Below are 17,620 nucleotides of genomic sequence, written 5' to 3'. Positions count from 1 at the left end.
TTACAGCCCGCGTTTTTTCCGCCTTCTGATTGGCTGCCGCCGCGTGCCGGCTGCGTCCCGATTGGCCCTCTGCCACGTGCGGCTCATGTTGCTGGGCCCGGGCGGGCAGAGGCGCGGCGGCGGTGGCCATGGGAGGGGGCCGGGCCGGGCCGGGCGGGGCGGGGCCGGGCCGGGCCGGGCCGGGCCGGGCCGGGCCGGATCGATCGATCCGTCGACCGATCGATCCATGCCCGGAGCCGTCCGGCGTGGGCCCCCGCGGGTTTCCCCTCCCGGCTGCGGAAGAAACAGCAGGGGCGGGCGTTCTTAACGCTAGGCCGTACTTGCGGTCGGTAACGGGTTGGGGGGGCACCGGTTCGGTTGCCGGGAAGGGCTTCCCCAGGCGGGCGCCTTGGGCTCTGTCAGGCTGGCGGGGTGGCTGCAGCGGGCCCGGCCTGGGCGTGGATCTGGCCCTCTCGCGCATGTGTATATCTGGTATCGTTGCCTGCTCTGACGTCAAGGTTAATTGGGAAAAAAATTGCGATGCTGTGAAGCAGTCTGTCTTTTAGTAACGTCGGGGGGAGCTGAGGCGTCTCGGTGCTTTGTGAAGCCGAGCCCCGGACAGTCCATGGAAACGGAGCATCTCATCATTGCAGGGAAGGGTGCAGGAGGTGGGAGGTGTGTCTCGGCTGTGTTTCATGCCATTAGATTTACCCTTAGTGTTAGATTAGGTTTCAGTCAGTAGTTACAGATGGCATCCCTCAGGCAAAGAGAAGGTTTCAAACTCCATGATTTCCTACAGAAAAATGAGCTGGAGTGCTCTTGTCAGTCACCCTGAACTTTCCTTTTTTGTCTGTCCACTGCACAGGCTGCAAGATTTCTTTTTCTTCACTTACGTATTTATTCAGTACAAATAAATGTTGCATTGCAGCTTTTGATGGAGACAGCTGGAGACTGTAGGAAGACACATGCCAGAGTGAGTCCCAGTCCCCTGACACACCTGCAACAGGTAGAACCCCGCGTGGCAAAACGGCGCTTGTCACAGGCACGCCACAGGGCTACACTGGCGAGACTCTTCAGTGGCTTGCGGGAAGCTGTTTTATCCCGGTCAGACAACTCAGCCTCAAAGGTGCGGAGCAGTGACTGTACTTCTCTATGTACTCCTTCCTGTTGTACATGGGTATGTTTAAATTCAGCCAGGTTTATTAGGATGACCACTGTATCTTTACGGGTGCCAGTGTATGTGTAATTTCACTGCGTGCAGCTTTCCTGGATTCCTTTTACTTCAAAGCTGCCAGCTCAGCATGAGCAAATTGTTCACTTTGTAGTCTCTGGGTCACGGGTTTATCATGTGGCTTATCTGCCCTTTTCTTACAGGGTTTTTGCAGCTTCTTTATAGCTTTGCGGCTTCTTTATAGTGTTTTGGAAAAAAAACAAGGGATCCCGTGATGAAGTTATCTTGATTTCACAGCATTTTGCTATGGAATCAGAATAGTGAGTTTAGGGACAGAATAAGTTATAGGGGAGGGAGTAATCCAGTCAGGCTTATGAGGTGCACTCTGTCTTCAAGACACTGGAAAAATGTCAGGAAGAAAACAACCACCAGTATTGTTTATTGGTCTCTACTAAACTAAGAAACCATTTAATCAAAACAAAATTGTTTATAGAGATGAAATTGACCCGAAATGCTGAAAAGGTGGATATTACCGTGCTCAAGGCAGAGGGATAAACAGGAGTCCTTTTATCCTCAACTCTGCCACCGATTCATTTAGTTAAATTGGTTACTTTCAGTTTTCGAGTTTGTAAAATGGAGAGAGTAATGACTGTTAGGACAGGAACTTTGAGGCTTTGAGGCTCTTAACATGCAAAATGCTGCTGTCTGGTGCTTGTGCCTGCTGAGTCCCTTACCTCTCATGCAGTTTGAGGTAAGAGCTCAGTGTACGATGTTCTGAACAAGATGCAAGTTAAGCTGAAGTCACCATGATCTCAGAAGCCAAGACTAAACAGATACTTGTTTTGTCTAGTCTAAGGGGACTATCTTCACATACCAACTCTTAAAATTGATTTTTCATAGTATCATGTGCCCCTTTGTGTGACTTTTGGGGGCCAAGGAAGATGAATATCTTCATGAGCCTAAATAAGGAAGTTCACTCACAATCCTAGTGTTTCGTGTTTGGCTAAAATATTCAGCATGAAAGCTGTGCAAAGTAGACATCCCGTCTAAGGTGACTGTGGATGGTCTCACCAATCACAAAAATCTTGAAATGTTTTTGAGATGTGTATGTTTAAATGCATTAGCCGTATGTTCTCAGTTATGCTTGCTATAAATGATGAAGGAATGATGTGCAGCACTGAAGTTATTCCAATTTACATCAGTGTAGCTGAGAGCAGAACATGGCAAAGGCTTCTCCTAGCAAAATTCTCATGGGAAATGATTAGTAAAGTCTTATGCTTAAAGTTGGTAGACGTCCAACAAGACTTCACAGCATGGTATTTCTGGACATACTCCAAGAAGAGAATGATCCAAACAAGACCAGTTGCTGATGAAAGAAGATCAGAGTTAAGTAGTAAATGCCTATGTGGCTGGGTATTATGTGTATGTATTGCATAATATATACCCAAATATTTATATTCTGTATTTAAGTTTGCTCTGGTATTAGTTCTTTCCCCTTTTCATATGGATGAGGGTAGCTGGTGAAACAACACGGTTGTTTTCATGGAGACATCGAGATAACTGAAGGTCAAAATGAAGGAAAAGTGAAGAAAACAACCAAGGCGTGTTAAAACATTAATCTAGTCAGAGCAGAGAGCAATCAGTTCTGATTTCTTCTTATGTTTAGTATCAGGTTTTGCGTAAGGCTAAGAAATCTATCCAGAAGCTGGAGCAAACCTTGGGTTCTTTGCTGAAGATGAAAGGTACTGTATGCAAGTATTTGCCTTGGACGGAGTGCCTGGACTTTTTTTTATATATATTTGTTAAATAGAGACAGATAGGTACGCGGCTAAGACCATTAAAGCATTAGAGCCAACTGTGTGTTTAGTTGTAGCAGTAAGCAAGGGGTAGTGCAAAAGTCTATCGACTCACGGAGCGCTGCACCTCAGAAATCCCCCTCTGACTCTCAGTCATTCCTACCCCTCCCCAGCCTAGGTTAAGGAAGGAAACAAGTAATTCCTGCTATCCCATGGCAGCAGGCGGTTGAGGCAGAGTGCCCTTGTCACCCTGGTGCTGATTCACCCCCAGCAGGTGTGGGGCTGGCGTGGGTCCCCAGACTGCACGCTTGGGCTCCCACTGAGGGGCTGCAGGAGCCTGTGTGCTCCTCCTGGCCACATCAAAGTGGCACAGTGCGAGTCACACCTGTCATGAGCACCCAGCGTTGCAAGTCAGCACAGCCAAAGCTTAAACTTCAGAACAGCTGGCTCTGGTGTGAGTTAAAGGAGAAGGACAGAGAAGCTGTTGAGGATTTCCTAGTATAGGAAATGGAAGCCTCTAGTTAAGAATTTACTGCGATAGAAACGGGTAAGAGAGATGCTGCGGTTTTGTCTTCTTTCAGCTTGGTGGGTCATCTTCATGCACTCCTCTGTTACCACCTGCGACACCATGCATCATGCTGGTCGAGCATGTGTTGTCAGCAGCTGAGGCAGTGCCTGCTGCAGGGCTTCAAGCCCTCGCCAACACACCTTGTGTTCACTGGTGCTGGCCACTGCCTCCAGTGGCGGCAAGTAGGACTGGGCGCTGATGGGGTAGAGACTTTGTATTTTTATGTCCCTTCAAGTGTCCAAATTACTGTCAGCTAGAAAGAAACATTGCTAGTCATGCAACTTGCACCTCCAATAATTTGCATCAATTAAAAGTCCCAGTGCTTAAAATGAGCAATCTCCTCTAAACCTGCATCCTTGGATAACCCATAAAAGTCAGTCATTGGTAGAAGGAATAGTTTGACAGAGCAAAATTGAAGGGATCACAAGAAGTGAGGTTGGTTGAGGAGAGTTTGGAGGTAAACTTCCCCTTGTATTTACTTTCATATATGTACAATTCATACTGCTTGTGAATCACGGGTTGGTTGTCAGGGGTTTTTACGTGCAATTTGCTTGTTACATGGCAATCACAAAATACTGTATTGACTGGTGCTTGCCTGGACTTTGATTTGCTGGTTGTTTTCACCATCAGTTCTGTCCGACCAATGTTAGGAAGAAGGCATTTCCTCAATGATCATAAGCTCCCAGTATTGCTAGTTACATTGTAGGAGAGGCAGAGGTGTCTCCTTTCACATAATTTTTCCCTAATGAAAAGCTCTGGCTTGTGATGGACCAGTTGTTGGAATTGTTCTGTTTATTGGGGCTGAGGGTGAGAGGAAAGCCAAAAATGGCACTGAAGTGACAGTAACCTTTCTGCTGACAACAGAGTCCTTCAGTCTGGAGGATGGGAACCCATCCAGCTTGGAGGAAGTCAGAGAGGAATATGTCAAGAGGCACTTCAGCAATCACAGGTAAGGGCTTATACCAGTCAAGGAAAGATGATAATACTTTACGCTTGCTTCCATCCCAGCATCTCTGAACCGCTTGGTCATTGTTACTGAATTTCCAAGCCGAGGCCTTTCACCATGAGGAAAAGATGAAGAGATTTCACCTGGACGCCTGTAATCCCGTACAGTGCACGAACACTCTAAGTTTGTTGTTGCTCTCATTTCCAGTCAGTGCTTGTATTTCCTTTCCCTTCTATGTAGCTCATCTCCACCAAGGACTTCTCATTTGCCTGCAAAGCAAAAGGAGGAGGAGAAGGCTGGCTTGGGAAGAATGGCCCTGGACTCTGGAGTGACCACAACAACAATAAGGGCCTTATTAATCCAGTTAAGAAGTTGTTCATGTGGCTTTTTTCCTGTGTGTTCTTTCCAGCACTGCATCAGTCTCGGAAGCTGTGAGTGAGAGTGACTGGTATTTTCACATTCAAGAATGTGAAAAACAAACAATGGAAGAGGATGAGAAGCCAGAATTTATCCAGTCTCCAGACACTTCATCCCCGGATCTGGTGGAATTTGAACGGTAGGTGCACCCCACGTTGCCTTCAGTTTTTTAATTTGTTTGCATTAACACTGTGCATCCAGTCACTGCCATTCGTGGAGCCCTGCTGGAGCCTGCATCTGCCTTGCAGAAGCCTTGTGCCAGCAGCTTTGGCTCTGCTGGTGATGAAGCTGAGCACCTCCCAAGTCTCTTACCTGCGACTTGCATGTAAATGGACTCCCAGCATCGTAGCAGCCCCCAGGTCTCCAGGCCTATCCTCAAGAAAGAGAAAAAAAATTTCTTTCAAGTGTGTCAGTCCCTGTGTGGCCATGCTTTACCACTGTCCAGATGGCTTGCAGAGTAAGATGCAACATACCTGCTAACGGTAGTGGTTTAACAGGCAAGCTCAGGTGAAATAGGAGATTATTAATCTGGAATGATTTATGCAGGTGTGTGTCCCTGTGTGTTTGTGGTATCAGTACCACTATCAATTTGTATCCCTGCAATGGGGCTAGATTTTAGGAATGTAGGAATTGCTGCACCAGATGAAATTCTGAAGAGTCTAACTGTATGTGTTCTGGGGAGGTGCAGGAACTGGGTAGGCAGATACTTTCCCCCACAGTGATGTTCACCCTGCCTCTGATGGCATTGTTATGAAAAGCCTGAGCACTGGTGTCCCTTCCAGACACAGACCCTTAGCTCCTGACAGCTTAGAGTACTTTTTTGTGGGATCAGAGCAGGGTAAGGCTGGATGCCACCAGGGAAGATCATGTAGTCCTCAGCCTGCAGGCTGCAGAATAGCGATGCTCTGGAAGGTATTGGAAAGCACTCCTCAAAATGTTTGCAACGTGGAGGGGAGGAGGGGAGCCTAAACACTTACGTGTGTGTTACACTTATGGCTAGTGAGTGCAAGTCTCTAACTCCTAAGTGCCTGATGCAGGACCTAAAAATCAAAGACCACTGCTTTCATGCCAGTGGTCCATGTATTTTAGACTGCGGTTGTAATGGTAAAACAACTGTTTTTTTCAGAGTTATTGATCTCTTAAGGCTGAGTACATTATTCATCACATTCTTCCCCTTGCTGTCAGACAGCACTAGGAGGTACTTAGAGGTCATGGATGCTTTTCCAAAAGGATAAATGATCATTTCATTGTAAAGATTTGAGAAACAGATGGCTGTCTAATCTATCCTGTATTATCAAGCAGAGTCAATTTCACCCTAACCATTCCAGAGTGAAGAATATGTGGTGCAGGAGAATCCACAGCTGCAGCTAGCGTCCCCTTCCACAGCATCACTGCCGTAAACAAAAACTTCCGCAGTTCCTTCTTCTCTTTTGCTTTGAACTGGTGCTTATTTGTAAAATTGCCTTGGATTATTGAGTTTTTCATCAAAATGAGACTGCAGCTGTGCCAGCAGATGGCACCAGCCTCCCGCTACTGTTCCTGCTTTTGCTCTGTGGGAATCGGAGGTGACTGTAGTAAGGTATCATTTACAAGACCTTGAAATGTGCTGAATCAAGATTTTCTGAGGGAAGTAAGCTCTACTTCATCAAAGACTGCACGTAAACACCTGACTTTCTTCACTGACAAGGTAGACCAGGGCCTGTACTGTGTGGACTCTGGCACTTATCCTACAGTCTTATGGCAGACTGCAGTTGATTCATAGCTAATTCTCAAAAAATGATCTTTTATAACAGGCATAAAACAATAGGGACTCTTCAGCAAAGAAAATAATAGCCTTTTGGTGATCGTCTAATCACATTATTTGGGCAGCATCAGAAATGCTTTGAGCTTCAATGGACCGTTTTTTTTTTTCCATGTCCAGCAGCAGGAGCTACAATGGTAGGACTACACAGTACTCTGTCCAGTGCAAAATGTGGTTGTCTCCTTCCAGCTGGGAAGGAAATAGTTGAGTTGTGGTTCAAGCTTAATTTCTTTAGCAAAGCAGTCTAATGGTGATTCATATTCTTCTGTTTGAGAAACTCCAGATCCTTTGTTAGGAGCTGGACATTCAGAAGCCTTAGTCAGCACAGTACCTTACATGAGAATGCTCATTCCCCTTCAGGTGTTTTGTCTCCGGCAATGGTGGAAAATACTCCAGAGTATGGAAACTGGAGTTTAAACATGTTTATGCTTGCATGCAGAATTATCTTAAGATTTTCAATATTGGTTTGCTGGAACAAATATTTAAAAACAAAAAAGAAAAGACTGAAATCTTTCGAGTTACTTTCTCATGCAATACTGTTCAGTTAATCAGGAAATGTGCTTGTATGGGACATCTTCCAAGGAATCATTTTGAGCTCAAACTTAGTAACAATGCCTGCTGTTTATAGGATTCTTGGTTTGTACTCCTTTGATCTTGTTATTTTCATCTGAGAAGCTGTAAGCATTTAATTAATGTAAAATAACCTTCAGTGCTGCTTTCCAAAGTAGACATTATTATCCCTGGTTCACTGTGCCACACAGTGCTTAACAGACAAAGCGGGCTCGTTCTGAGATTTAGTCACCAGGCTGAAATTACACCACTTATGTTCCATTACCAGTTTCACTACAGACTGCGTAGAAGTCAGTCTTAGGGATGCGTTTCCTCAGATGCAAAATGAAGGAAATTGAGCTCCCATGCTTATTTAAGTCAGGGCATCCAGGCCTGGGATGGTCTCTTTCTATCTGCCTGTGTAGTACCTAATACATCAGGATATGACCTCAACCAAGGCTTTTAAGTGTACTGCAATGCCAGTAAAAGTATAAAAAGTGACTTATAGTGTAAAAGCCTCAGGATACAAAGGCAAGTAACTCAAAATTTATTAAATGCCAGAATGAGGTTTGCCTGTGCAACAAGTACAGCCTGCAGCGCCTGGATCTTCTGTTGTGAGGCAGTCCTGCTGAGGCTGTGGCTGGAGCCTGCCTTTTGCAGACGAAATCTTGGCAGAACAGAGTTGCTAAAATCTTCAAACAGTGTTGGGCAACCTTCAGTAATTGTATGAAGTCTTAGAGGGGGGAGTCAGTGAAGTAGTTGTGAATCAGAGCTACTCCCCAGTCTCCTGCCGATTTACAGTAGATGGCTGCCTCGTAGCCTGCTCTTAAGAGATGCTCCCTTTCCTTTCATTACAGATACCTGTATTTTTATAAGCACACAGTGGACCTGCTGATAGAGCATGGAATTGTTTGCACTGAGGAGGTGCCTCTTCCTGAGGTCTCCACGGCAATTTCTCACCTCTGGCAAGAGCTTTCTGAAGAAAGGAGAGACAGCATCTTGCAGTACTATAGCCAGAGAGATTTCCTCACGGATCCTAAGGCTGCTTGTCAGGAGCCTGCGTGCACTGAAGGTAGTGTGAGGGACAGCCGAGGCAACAGTGAGGAAGCCAGTGGTTCCTCAGTCTCCACACCAGAGGAAGTAAGTGCTCAGTAACATACATCCTGATCCTCTGAAACTCCAAGCCTTCAGATGCTAATTGGCTTTGCAGCTTTTGTAGTAGTTGTAAGTAAGCTTTCCCAAGACCACTTGAATGCATAAGTGGAGACAATAAGCAGTCTTTGAGTATATGTCTGCACCAAATTCTCTCTTGGTAAGATACATGGCAAATATGGAGTGCAGTGGTAGTAATCCTGCTAGTCTCCACTGACCTGTAGAGTTTCTGTGCTAAGTAACAGTTAAATTAGCTCTAACTTGCTCAAGGAGGGGGGGGGGGGGGGGGGAGCCAGAACAAGAATTATACAGTTACTGTGCTCCGCAAACTCTCCAAGGAGCACAGATGAGCTAAATCCAGAAGGAATACCCAGTTTGCCAAGGCCTCCTGTGTTTTGGGTTGGGTGGTTTTTTTCATCAAAGCACTTGGTAGCAAAGAGAAAGTATTTGTAGACCAGTTCCAGTGGTACAGGGCTAATGACTGCTTGTGCCATGCACCTCTGCAGGGCCAAGAAGTCAGTGACTGAGTAGACCAAGGCATTTGTTAAAAAGAGATGAAATAACAGCCAACTCCTTGTAAACTGTTCCTGGAGCACTGATGACTTAAGCAACTAGCTGCTCAAAGACATGTGTGTAATTTTATTAGCTGCAAGGGAGGGACAGATGTCCACCTTTAGCATATAAGTAAATTGCATTGACAAGTTCTTTTTGAGTCATAGGACACAACTCATATTGCTGACCTCCTTAGGAAATGTCATGGGGATGTTGCATGTACAGTACTTCCTGGCACAGAAAATGTGTGAACTGCATTATGGCAGAGTGAACTAATGAGCTTACTGGTCTGTCACAGGAAGCATCCAAACTCCTTTGTAAGCCAGGTCACACACTGGAATCAGATTTGGGGAGGCTGGCTGGTACAGCTGAGATCTCTAGCCATAAGCAGCAGCCCACAGTCAAGTCTCTAAAGCACTGATACAATTCATGTTTTTTACTGATTTTTGGGGGAGATATAATGTTCAGTCTAACTCCTAGAGGCTGAAGCACAGACCTGAGGGAATGGACTAACCTTGTGTTCCTAGTCATGAAATACACTTATTCCTTATTATTTCTGTCTCCACAAAACCCTCTTGGTTTACTCTAGCTGTAAACATACATGTTAAATGGAAATAAAGAATGTCATGCTTTTAAAGACTTCATTATTAAAAATGATATCCTAGGTAAAACTTTTAGGTGGCTGGATATGTTGACATCTGAAGTGTTTTCTCTGATAGGTAATGTTTGAAGATGCGTTCGATGTTGCTGCTGGTTTCCTTGGCAGAAGCGAGACTCACGGAATGTCTGGTCAAAGGTAAATTACAAACTCACCCCTTTTGCTAGACAGAGTAAGTTAATAGCCCACTGTCAATACTCCATGGCAAGTTTGCTGTGGAGTAAGGCAATAGCCTAGCTTCCTTTTTTGTGCCTAATTTTTAGTAAATGGTTAGAATAGCAGCCTCCAGCAATTGTGCTCACAATAATATTGTCTCTTAAGGTGCAAAAGGGAAATGATTAATAGGTATTTTTGGCAGAATCAGTAAGAATCACTTATTAAGAGCACTCTATCACTTCAGGATAACTGGGGTCCTTCTGATTTTCTTCACCACTCTGCATGGCTTTCCATCTTTTCAAATTAAAATATTTGTAATGTTTTCCTCTTCTCTCTCTCACTTACCAGGTCTATGAGGACCATAAGGCATTCCCTGGATAACTCAGCTGATCATAAACTGTACTCTCATTTAATGAGACAAAAATGATCATTTTTTTAACATTGTCTCCCTTACATTTTCAAGTACCCTAATTCAGTCACAAGGAGGTGATCAATCTGAAGCGTGGTTGACCTGAACAGTAACATCAGAGAAACACAAGACCTATTAAATAATAACATCTCTTTCCTCTGCAGGTCAGATAAGTTACCTAAAAGAGAACATGTCAGATACAAAGCTGGCACTGCCTTTGATTTTTTTCCCAGTACACCGAAGAAAGAAAAGGGTTGCTTTCCTCAAGAGGAAAATCACATTATGACTCATCTTCTATTCATTCTTGCTGCTTAGTCTTCGTTAGGATTGTTTCTCTTTGCAAACAGTGTTTTTAATCTGTTTTTTAAAATCCCATTTTCTACTTATTTTTCTGTATTTAGAGAGTTCTTTAATGTGAATTTCTTTCTCTCTTTCACCACCATTCCACCTTGCACTTCCAGAACAGAATTAATGGAAATAAGGTTGTTTTGGCCGTTGATCAGAATATACTTGAATATATAATAAAGCTTAGCAAATATGTATCTGTTAAATAACATTTATTAGGTCACAATTGCTGTTTGCTTTTAAAATAAGATTAAGTATTCCTTAATACTGCAATGTATTGCCATCATCTTTGCAATCTGTCTTAGGTCCCAAATTAGATTAGTATTTCAGTAGTCAACATTTATCCTGTTCCCTTCCTTCCCTATCACTCTCTGCCTTGTAATTCTGGACAGAGGCATGATGGGAGAACTTTGTAAAATCCTAGGGAGAATATAGAGGTGAGGTCCAGAATGAATATCTTATTTTTTTGCCAAAGTTACCTGTTACCTGAGTACAAACCTGCCAGTGGTAGCTCATATGTCACTTCGTGACCCCATGTTACTGCATTCACTCAAAAACTTTACAAAAGAAGTCAAAGCTGTTCCTCTGAACAGCCCTACAACATACACTACCAAATAACAGTTGTTGCTCTCTGTTATAATGGATATATACTTTTCCCCAAAATAGTGTTACTATAGCTGTCATGTATCAGTGGATCTCTTTGTTGTGATACTGGTTTCTTGTATTGCAGTTCTCAGTTCTTACATATCTTCCTTGCATTTGTTAGACAATATCTTGTCAATACGTCCACCTCTGTTCCTCCCTGTCTTGCTTGGCTATTGTCTTTAATATCAGAATCATCCTGAAAACAATTTGAATCTTTTTTAATTTGTAAGTAAAATGTGGAGGAGAGAAAATAAGTAGGAGGAGAAATGAGGGAACAGGAAATTAAATATAGTATCTGGTTCCATTTTCAGTTCAGCATTTGCAAGCTGCACTTCTGAAAATCCAGAGGATCACCACAGACTCTATCTGCAGATCACCGACTTCCTAAAAAGCCTCTTCTTTGCTAATACACAGTTTTGCCAGGTAAGCTTTGCCAAAGGATCCCTTATAGAAGGAGCAATGTATTTCTGTCATTGTCAGAAAGAGATTTCTGCTTTCTGTGCTTCTGATCATATTGTCCAGCATGATCACAAATAAGAACTTAGGGTTCATTGCTTCAGATGTGTCATTCCAAGAGGTCAGTGGGATAGCCTTTGTTAGAGGCAAAGTGTGAGGGGTTATTATGGCTTAGAATATTATTCAAAATGACAAATGACATGAGGAATTTTTTTTTTATCGTTTGCATGAAAGTTCCATGTGGAAAAGCTTGAGTCATCTCATCTGAGCAGGTGAAGCTCACTTCACAGTTCTCCGTTAACCCCCCAGCTGCTTCATTCTGAGCTCAGTAAGACCACCCTCTGCTTCTCTGGGTGCCACATTCCCTACCCTGAGCCCTCCACTGGCAGGCTGTAACAGTAGGGTATTCGTGTTCTTGAAAGAGCTCATAAACAGCTGCTGAGCTGCCTCTTAACCTCAGCCTACTGTTGCAGGTTTGCTGAGCCAGAAGTCATTGTGTTTGCAGTGTTCTTCCTCTCCTTCTTGCCCTCCTGCCACAGAGGTGGCGCAGGGCTTGCACGTGGGTGCAGGACCAAAAGGGAGATAACCCTCAGCCAAAGCATGCTTGCTTGGGCTCAGAGTCAATTGTACCTCCACAGTAGCAACTGTTTTGCTATTTTCTATTGCCTAACTTCCACCCAGTTTTTGTTACTTGAGCAGATGCTCCTCTGAAGGAAATGTTTGAAGAGTGTTTGTGATGAGGGGCAATTGGGACAGAAAACAAAACAGAAACTACTGTTGCACTGCTATCTGAATCTATCACATAGTGACTGACTGCTGCGTGCCATTTCGTTCCCCCCATCTCAGAGAGACAGTAGCACTAGAGGAGGTGCAGAGAATGGCAGGAGGCACGGCAAAAGGCATTAAACAGGAGCTACTAGAGTAGGACCCTTCCACAATAAAGACTGAGGGTTACTATGAGAGAATTTTGATCCTAAATGGTGTGGATTTGGTACACAGAATGAATATTCATTGTGTCTAACACCAGAAGAACTAGAAAGCACCCAATGAAATGAACGAACAACATATTAAAACATACTTGTACATGCAAATTACCAGATTTAACTCCTGGGGGATCAATCCATTGACAATTACTAAATCTGAGGGTCCAGATACAATTTCCAGCTCAGAAGGTCCTCACAGCATGGTTTGCCATAATGTGGGACATATATTGTGGAACAGAGCACACTGCATGCACAATTCTTGCACTTTTTGTCTAAGCATCCACTCCTGGCTGTTGTCAGAGACCAGGCACTGATCTACACAGCCCTTTGGTCTGTGAATAGCGATGTTCTGCGTAAGAGCAGAGCTCTTCCTGTGTTTGTGTAAATGACTGTGAACTGAGCACACGTAGAAAAGAAAGAAAAGCTTTAGGCAAGATATGGTATTTTCTGGTTTTAAATTTCTTTTGTGAATGTCATGCCTGGCAGCATTAGGTGGTCCCGTTTTGTCCTTCTGCTTGGTGCTGCATTGTTATATGTGAGTCCAAGTCCATCTCACAGCTCCCAGATGAGGTGGTATGAGAAGAGGTAGGGCCTCTTTCAAGCTTTGAAGAGGGATATTTGAAATAAGACTAGGAGAATGGGAATGATGGGAAGACAGGCAGCAAAAGAAGCTGAAGTACTGCAAATTGGCAGTTGATTGAGCTCCGTGGATCCAAAAGGAAATAAAAGGCTGTGTGCACTTCTTTTATGCAGGAACTTTGAGTTGTCTGTGATAAGACAATACAAAGGGAGTTTGAGCAGAAATCACCCAGGCTAGAGTACTGATAATGTGAAGGTCACCATCTGTTTTGGTTTAGATAACTGCAGTACAGCACATCTAGAGAGTTCTGCCCAGACGCCAAAAAAAAAATACAACTGACAAATTTTTTTTGTTTTGAGAGCAGAAATTCAGCTTCATCTCAAAGCAAACAGATTGAGGCAGTTATGGAAGTGGTTGCATAGTGGGGATAGGAGATGTTCCAGCTAGCTTGAAACACACCAACTCAAGCAGCAGAGAGCTCCATATAGGCTACGTACCTTGCCCCAGAAATTGGGCTAGTCAGAGCATCAGAGACTCTGGATTTGGCAGGGAAAGGAGCCCTTCCTGCTGACCTTATGGGTGTGACTGAACCCCTGCAGACCATTCCCCTTCCTTTGATGTCGTACCTGTGCCAGTGCTACACTAGCCCAGGAGTCTGGGCAGTGCTGGGATAAATTATCCCAAGGATAAAGTGATGTCCTGGTGCACTTGCACACACCTTGTAGGAGATACAGAGGTGGGTAGCAGTACCAAGGCAAGGCATGCGATGTGCACCTGACTGAAATACAAAAGGCAGCTTATGGTCTCCTTTCCTTTCATCTGCAGAGCTGATGAGGTGATGGGTTTTATTGCTGGTTATTACATGCCAGTACTATGTTATGCCATTTCTGGTTAACTGTCCAGGTACATAGTCCTATTGTTGGATTGTGTACGTTCGCCATTTGGTAGTCACAGATCCACTGAGTGCAGCTCCTCCTGAGCTGCTGCCCTGGCTCTCAAGGCTGTCAAGGGCCTGCACCCCACTGGTATAAAATGCTTGAGAAAAAGACTCACACAAGACAAGGGAGGAAATCACTTGGACAAGGAAAGGGAGGGCTCTGAAAAGGACAGTGACCCAAAAATGAGAACAGGAGCATGCTTCCATGGTACATGGTAGAGTAATATTTCTAAGCATGAGATTAGTTAAGCAATCTTGTCATTTTTCAAGAGCTGTTGTCTTAAGGTCAGATCACAAGAGATGCTTAGCAGCAAAGGCAGTAAAGAATTCATTTAGATTGAGGTCCAAAGGTTTTACAATATCTAAGGAAAGTCAGTGGTTTTTTTTCTAAATAGCACTGAACACCTTTGCATCTTCAAAGGCACAGTTTCTTTTAAAATTATGGATTTTAGATGAGTCACTTGACAAGCAAGTGGGATTTAGTGCTCTTTAAGCTATACGTTTTTTAAACTGCACCTATTTTTAAAAGCACTCTTGCCCTAAAGAGTCTTGCATCAATGCAGAAGGTGGACTAGATGGACTGCAGGCATGAGCACTTTCATCTCCTAGACTTTGATTTCTCAAGAGCAACTTACTCTGCAAGCTCCTGAAACAGAAGACCATTTCCTTCTGTTGCTAAAAGAGCAGCAAAGCCTGAAGTCAGTAGAAGTTAAGGGCTCAAGGAAGCACTCGTATCGTCTTCAGAGCCTGTGATGTGACCCACTTACTACCACAGTCAGTAACAGCTGTCTAAGTGATGTAAATAGACACAGGGTGGAGCTCTGTAATTTTAGAAAGAAATTGGTTGAAAATTTGAGCCATTCTTCATCAGGCACCTCAGGCACTTGACAAGTGCTGGTTGCTGATTCAGAGAGGAAGGAGGGCTCATGGCGCATTAGCTGACACGTCAGCACTTGACCAACCCACTGTATATTTGAAACAATCAACTTCTGTGGTTTTTAATCCTGCTTGACATTGGGGGGGCTTTCAGGAAGAAGATCTTCAGTTCGATTATGAGACTGTGATGCTGAGGTGCACTGAGACCTTTGATGATGAAGATTTCTAAACAGTATCTCTGCTAATGTTTTGCCAAGCATTGCCGGGTACACCAGGCACATGAAGAGACTGCACCTCTTTCAGTGAAGCATTTCTCCGAGCAGAGTGTGGAGACACTGTGTTAAAGTGGTTTGTTACCTTTGACTTCCCATTCCCTCATCAGTGCTTCTTGATATATCAGTTGAGTAATTTATACCTTTAAAAGTTCTAGGTTTTAGATATTTATAAAATTTTAAGAAATACTTTTGTCTATTGCTTTTTAATGTTTAACTTCACAAGTAAACTGAGGCATGGACAGTTAAGTGACCTTGTCTAGCATAAGCTGTGGAAGAGCTGCAGAGAGGTCACATCAGCAACAGCCTGCACACCCCCATAGGATGCAGGTCTCAAACTGCAACCTGCAAAAATCACAAACTGCCTTGCACCCTGGCAGTGATTACTTTTCCAGTGCAATTTTTCAGCTCGGGCTGACAAGGGAAGAGGGATTTCCTCACAGAGAGTGAGATGAGGCTCTTCCATCTCTTTATGAGGACAGCAGCAGTGGCCACCCACTCCCAAATCACCCAGAGAAGTGCAGGTGCAATAATACACTTTGGATTATTTACTTTTGTGAAGTGTGTAAAGCTGAGTGATCAGCCCTGTGCTCTTCTGCCACATCTCATTCTTTGATGAGTAGTGCTGCTCAGATAGTGTCTCGGAATTAAAAATGCTGTGAAGATGAATAAAATTATTCATATCTTGGAGCTATCATTAGAGGCTCTCTGCAGACTTGGACAAATTGTGTTCTGACAGTGGTTATGCTGAGTTCATGCTAATAGCCATCACAAACAGAAAGGCTAAAAGTTTTATTTTAAAATCTAAATTAAAGCTGGCATGCCCAGGTATCCATTGGTCTTCAGCAGCCAGGCTTTTAGGCTGAATCCAAGAGGGCTGGGCTGTGGCCCAACACTGCCTTGGTGCATAAGAGGATGATACATGCAGCTGTATTCAAGCAAATGCATGTGGAGCCTGGTACTGAAGTACAAGGGGAGAATAGTTCCTCCAGAGCGCCTTTTGTCCCTGCGGTTGAGGCTGCAGTAGCGCTCCCAGGTGGATGTTTGCCAGGTTGCTGTGTTTGGAAGTGGGGGTTCCTAATTGCAGATCCTGTTTGGGTTTAAGAGCCCCTCTGAGTTCTCCAGGGTGCAGCCTTGCCTTTCCCTGGCCTTTCTAGTGTGCTTCGTCTGTACAGGCTATCATTGTTTTGAGGCTATAAGCAATGCTGGCTCTCCCTTCTCCTCCTCTCCCTCTCATTCCAAAATGCCAGGCATGTGTATCCCCTGGGCAGTCTGGGTTTTGGGACACGTGCTCGTTGAAATACATGTACAGACTTTGCAGGGGATCCAAGGTCAAATCATTCTTTCCTTTAGCTAGTACAAGAGACATATATATGTACCTACAGTAATAAGTGTTTACATTAAGTGCTCTGCCTGTGTTTTCTTATCTTTGTGTAGTTTTTGGGGGAAATATAGGTTAGTTTTTCTCAGTATTGAGGATACTTTTTCTGTAAGCTTTTAGCTGTAGAAATCATGCAGATTTCTGTCATCTCTAGTTCCATTTGACACACAACTTTTAGTCAGGTTTGTTACATAAATGTTTCTTTCACCATGTCCATCTTAATTACTGCATCAGCTGAGGACAAACTTGGCAATACTAGCATGTGCCATAGGACAGCCATATGAGTAGATAATGTTCAAGGGTTAGCAACCTTTTCTTATTAGTCCTGCATCCCCACCCTTTTGAAGGACAGTCCAGGACAGAAGTTAAACAGTAGAATATTTCATTTTCAAATTACTTTCAGCCTGCCACCTACCAGAGGAGACAGTTTTAAATGGACACCATACACTGTGTAGATGCATTCCCTTGATCATCACATGTGAGAGCTTCTGATGCTTCACCAGGAGAATTTTAGGTTAAGACTGGCCTGAACATTAATGCGAAACAACAGGTGTGTTTAGGTAACGTGAAAATAATAACTCCTTCAAATGGTAGCAGGCTTTGTGGGAGGTGTTACGGCATTAAGGAGAAGATGAACACATTGCTTTGGTTCCTCCTGTCGCATGATCATAGTTTACAAGAGTGCAGGCCTGCGTGTAACGTGGGAAGGCAGTTTCCTCTCCTGCAGAGCCAACACTGCACAGACAATAGCTGTTCTGCCCCGGCGTGCGTGAGGTCTGCTCTGCCTTGGCAGGGAAGCAGCCTTATTTCCTGAGCACGTTATTGCTACACATGCACGAGTACCGCGTTGTGCAGCGCTCAGTGGTTGGTCTGATGGAAACTTTTCATGAAAAAATCTGGAAAATGTAGGCTACTGGGGCAGGGCAGTGGGAAGGAGTTGGAGGCAGAAAGGCAGCAGGGAGGGAGGAGTGGGAAACATGAATGCATCAGT

The 17,620-nt window shown here is 44.1% G+C and overlaps 1 protein-coding gene across 1 annotated transcript; it reads left to right on the top strand.

Annotated features, from left to right (window-relative positions):
* Positions 1 to 516: 516 nt before the first annotated feature.
* On the top strand, positions 517 to 15,394 carry STRA8 (stimulated by retinoic acid 8). The gene is made up of 9 exons (XM_009464012.2): positions 517 to 654; positions 908 to 1,105; positions 2,817 to 2,892; positions 4,379 to 4,463; positions 4,870 to 5,016; positions 8,085 to 8,367; positions 9,651 to 9,727; positions 11,456 to 11,567; positions 15,131 to 15,394. Exons 2-9 carry the CDS (start codon positions 914 to 916, stop codon positions 15,203 to 15,205), a joined length of 1,047 nt encoding a protein of 348 aa, XP_009462287.1. The 5' UTR covers positions 517 to 654; positions 908 to 913; the 3' UTR covers positions 15,206 to 15,394.
* The last annotated feature ends 2,226 nt before the right edge of the window (positions 15,395 to 17,620 follow it).

Source organism: Nipponia nippon, unplaced genomic scaffold (genome assembly GCF_047370975.1).
Source record: "Nipponia nippon isolate SJK-2023a ecotype South Korea unplaced genomic scaffold, ASM4737097v1 scaffold_3, whole genome shotgun sequence".
Taxonomy (NCBI): domain Eukaryota; kingdom Metazoa; phylum Chordata; class Aves; order Pelecaniformes; family Threskiornithidae; genus Nipponia; species Nipponia nippon.
This window is presented reverse-complemented; position numbering and strand designations above follow the sequence as displayed.

Bases quoted from the DNA above. Each gene is read 5' to 3' on its own strand.
- STRA8 (XM_009464012.2), top strand. From the start codon at position 914: ATGGAGACAGCTGGAGACTGTAGGAAGACACATGCCAGAGTGAGTCCC. The intron at 1,106-2,816 runs GTGCGGAGCAGT...TCTTATGTTTAG, and splicing joins CAGACAACTCAGCCTCAAAG to TATCAGGTTTTGCGTAAGGC. The intron at 4,464-4,869 runs GTAAGGGCTTAT...TGTTCTTTCCAG, and splicing joins AGGCACTTCAGCAATCACAG to CACTGCATCAGTCTCGGAAG.